The 2,915-nt window shown below is 61.9% G+C and overlaps 1 protein-coding gene across 1 annotated transcript in view; it reads left to right on the plus strand.

Annotated features, from left to right (window-relative positions):
- PKNOX2 (PBX/knotted 1 homeobox 2) overlaps nucleotides 1-2,915 on the plus strand; it is a 145,397-nt gene that overhangs the window by 107,247 nt on the left and 35,235 nt on the right. Inside the window, exon 4 of the mRNA XM_027772573.1 lies at nucleotides 1,277-1,448. Within this exon, the coding sequence (XP_027628374.1) occupies nucleotides 1,277-1,448 (172 nt within the window). The remainder of the gene's footprint in view (nucleotides 1-1,276; nucleotides 1,449-2,915) is intronic.

The following is a 2,915-nucleotide window of genomic DNA, read 5'->3' on the forward strand; positions in this document are numbered from 1 at the left end:
CGGGGGGGGCGCCGCCCCCCCCCGCCGCCCCCCCGCCACACCCACAGCCGGGCACAGCACTCAGCGTGTGGTTCGCCTTCCTGTTCAGGAGCTACATGTCCTCCAAGTGGTCGCCATCAGCTACGAGTATCCACAGTGGCCGCGCTGCAAATGCTCGTCAGCCCATGGGGCTCCCGCTGCCATCGTGCACATGTGAGGTGGCAGGGCACAGGCTGGCCAGGCAGGGCCACCCAACAAGCATCCTCCTCCCCAGGAGGCAGGGCTCCAAGAGCCAGAGAAGCTCCGTGCCGTGGCCCTGGGGTCTGTGGGACAGACTAGAGCAGGGCCTACAGGTGCTTGCAGTGACCCCTGAGCCCAGCGCAGTGAGAGCAGCTTCCCCGAAGTCCAGTGCCAACAGCCCACGCACACGCATGCACACGCAGCACAGGAATTCCAGGGATGTGTGTGGAAAGCCACGTGGCTGCGAGGCTCTGCACACAGGCCCGAGGGGGCTGGACCCCGCCCTGTCCTGCCCAGCCTGACAGGGCAGTGGGTGAGCAAACACGCAGGGTGGGGGAGACCTCCTGTCCTAGGCTGACACCCAGGGCCAGCTGCTCGCTGCACAGAACCACACGCGTCCTCACACTTACTGCCTTCCACGTGTCGTGGTGGTCACCCAGCGTTTACCAAGAGCCTGCTCCAGCAGGCATGCGAACCCCAAGGCTGCCACGGCACTAACGCAGCCACAGGCTGGGACGCAGGCAGGGATGGGTGCGATGCTGGGTCACTGGGCCCCGATGCGCTACGGGCGTGCAGAGCATGTCACACATGTGACTGGCGTGTCTGCCAACCCATGCAGGGCAGGAAGAGACCTCTGTCCACCACGTGTGGGAGCGTACACCAGCTCACGCACATTCCCCGTGTGCACCGACCCAGCTGGCGCTGCACGCCCACTGCCGCGGCTGGCCCAGCCCACCGGTACTCATGCTCGGCTTCTTGGGCCTGCCCCGCCTCCCTCCCGGGCTGACTCAGAGCCAGCAATGGGTACCTGCTTCTGCAGCCCGCCCACAACCCCACACGGCTTAGCTGACCAGGGCAGGCTACACGCCCCATGGGTGGGACCAGCAGCCCCCGGAGTCCCCAGGAACAGGGAGACTGGACCCTCCATGTCAGGGCACGGTGTGCGGCCAGCAGGGGGCTGGGGACCGGGACTGTCCTCAGGGACAGGACGGGGGTGTAGGACAGCCGGGCAGTGGCGCGGTCTCTGCGTGGAGTGTGAGCACCCGTGTCCCCGCAGGCACCCTCTCTTCCCGCTGCTGACGCTGCTGTTCGAGAAGTGCGAGCAGGCGACCCAGGGCTCTGAGTGCATCACCTCGGCCAGCTTCGACGTGGACATCGAGCAGTTTGTGCACCAGCAGGAGCAGGAACACAAGCCCTTCTTCAGCGATGACCCGGAGCTGGACAACCTGGTGAGGACTGCCCCGGCCCTGCGAGTGCCCTAGAGACCACCCTTCCGTTCACCAGTTCCGAGGCCGGCTGGGGCAGCCTGCACGTGTCAGCTCGGCAGCTGAGCGCACCCCACACCCTGCAGTCCAGAGACATGCGCTCGGGCTGCCGTGGAGGCCCAGGCTCCACTGCCCACCCTTTCATGGTAAGGTGGGAGGGAAGGGGGTCAGAGCTGGTGTGTCTGGGGCCATCTCAGGCCCGGAGTCCTGGCGTGTTGGCAGACCTGCCTCAAATCCCCATAGAGGAGCTGACCCAGCCATGATGTGTGTAGGTGAGGGAGATAGGTAGACTCGCGTGCATCAGGGGGAGAGCGGCCTCCAGTGCCGTCTGCCTGGAGCCCTGCAGGAGCAGGCCACATGGTCGACCAGAAGGCCATGCAGGCTGCAGGCACCCTCTGGGGTCTCTTGGACAGCCATGGTTGCCGGCTTGGTGTGGGGCCCCCAAGAAGACGGCATCCATAATTCCTGTCTAGCTTGGGCACTGGGAAGAGAGGCAGGAGGCTGCTCTGCTGGACTGCGGTGTCAATGGCTGTCCTGGGATTACTGCCCGCAGTCCCTGGTGTGCCATGGCGGCTGCCCAGAGTGGGTCTGGGGAATGGAAATCGCAGGGCTTGCCCCTAACCAGGCCTTGTCCTGGAGAAATGGGGACAGAACTGGGAAGGCAGAGGAGCCTCCACAGAGTGAGGAGGGAAGAGCATGCATGCAGGCACACAGACACGCACAGGTACAAACACATACAGACACAGTCATGCACATACACAGACACACACAGTCATGCACACACACAGACACACAGTCATGCACACACACACACAGCCATGCACACACAGAGTCATGCACACACAGTCATGCACACACAGAGACACACAGCCATGCACACACACAGACACACAGTCATGCATACACACACAGCCATGCACACACGGACACACACAGACACGCACAGGTACAAAGACATACAGACACACGCAGCCATGCACACACGCAGACACACAGTCATGCACACACACAGACACACAGTCATGCACACACACAGACACACACAGCCATGCTCACACACAGACACACAGTCATGCACACACACAGACACACACAGTCATGCACACACACAGACACACTGTCATGCTCACACACAGACACACAGTCATGCACACAGAGACACACAGTCATGCACACACAGAGACACACAGTCATGCACACACACAGATACACAGCCATGCACACACACAGACACACAGTCATGCACACACACAGACACACACAGTCATGCACACACACAGACACACACAGCCACACAGTCATGCACACACACAGACACATCGTCATGCACACACACAGACACACACAGCCATGCACACACACAGACACACTGTCATGCTCACACACAGACACACAGTCATGCACACAGAGACACACAGTCATGCACACACA

Source organism: Tupaia chinensis, unplaced genomic scaffold, assembly GCF_000334495.1.
Source record: "Tupaia chinensis unplaced genomic scaffold, TupChi_1.0 Scaffold000037_4, whole genome shotgun sequence".
Lineage (NCBI taxonomy): Eukaryota > Metazoa > Chordata > Mammalia > Scandentia > Tupaiidae > Tupaia > Tupaia belangeri.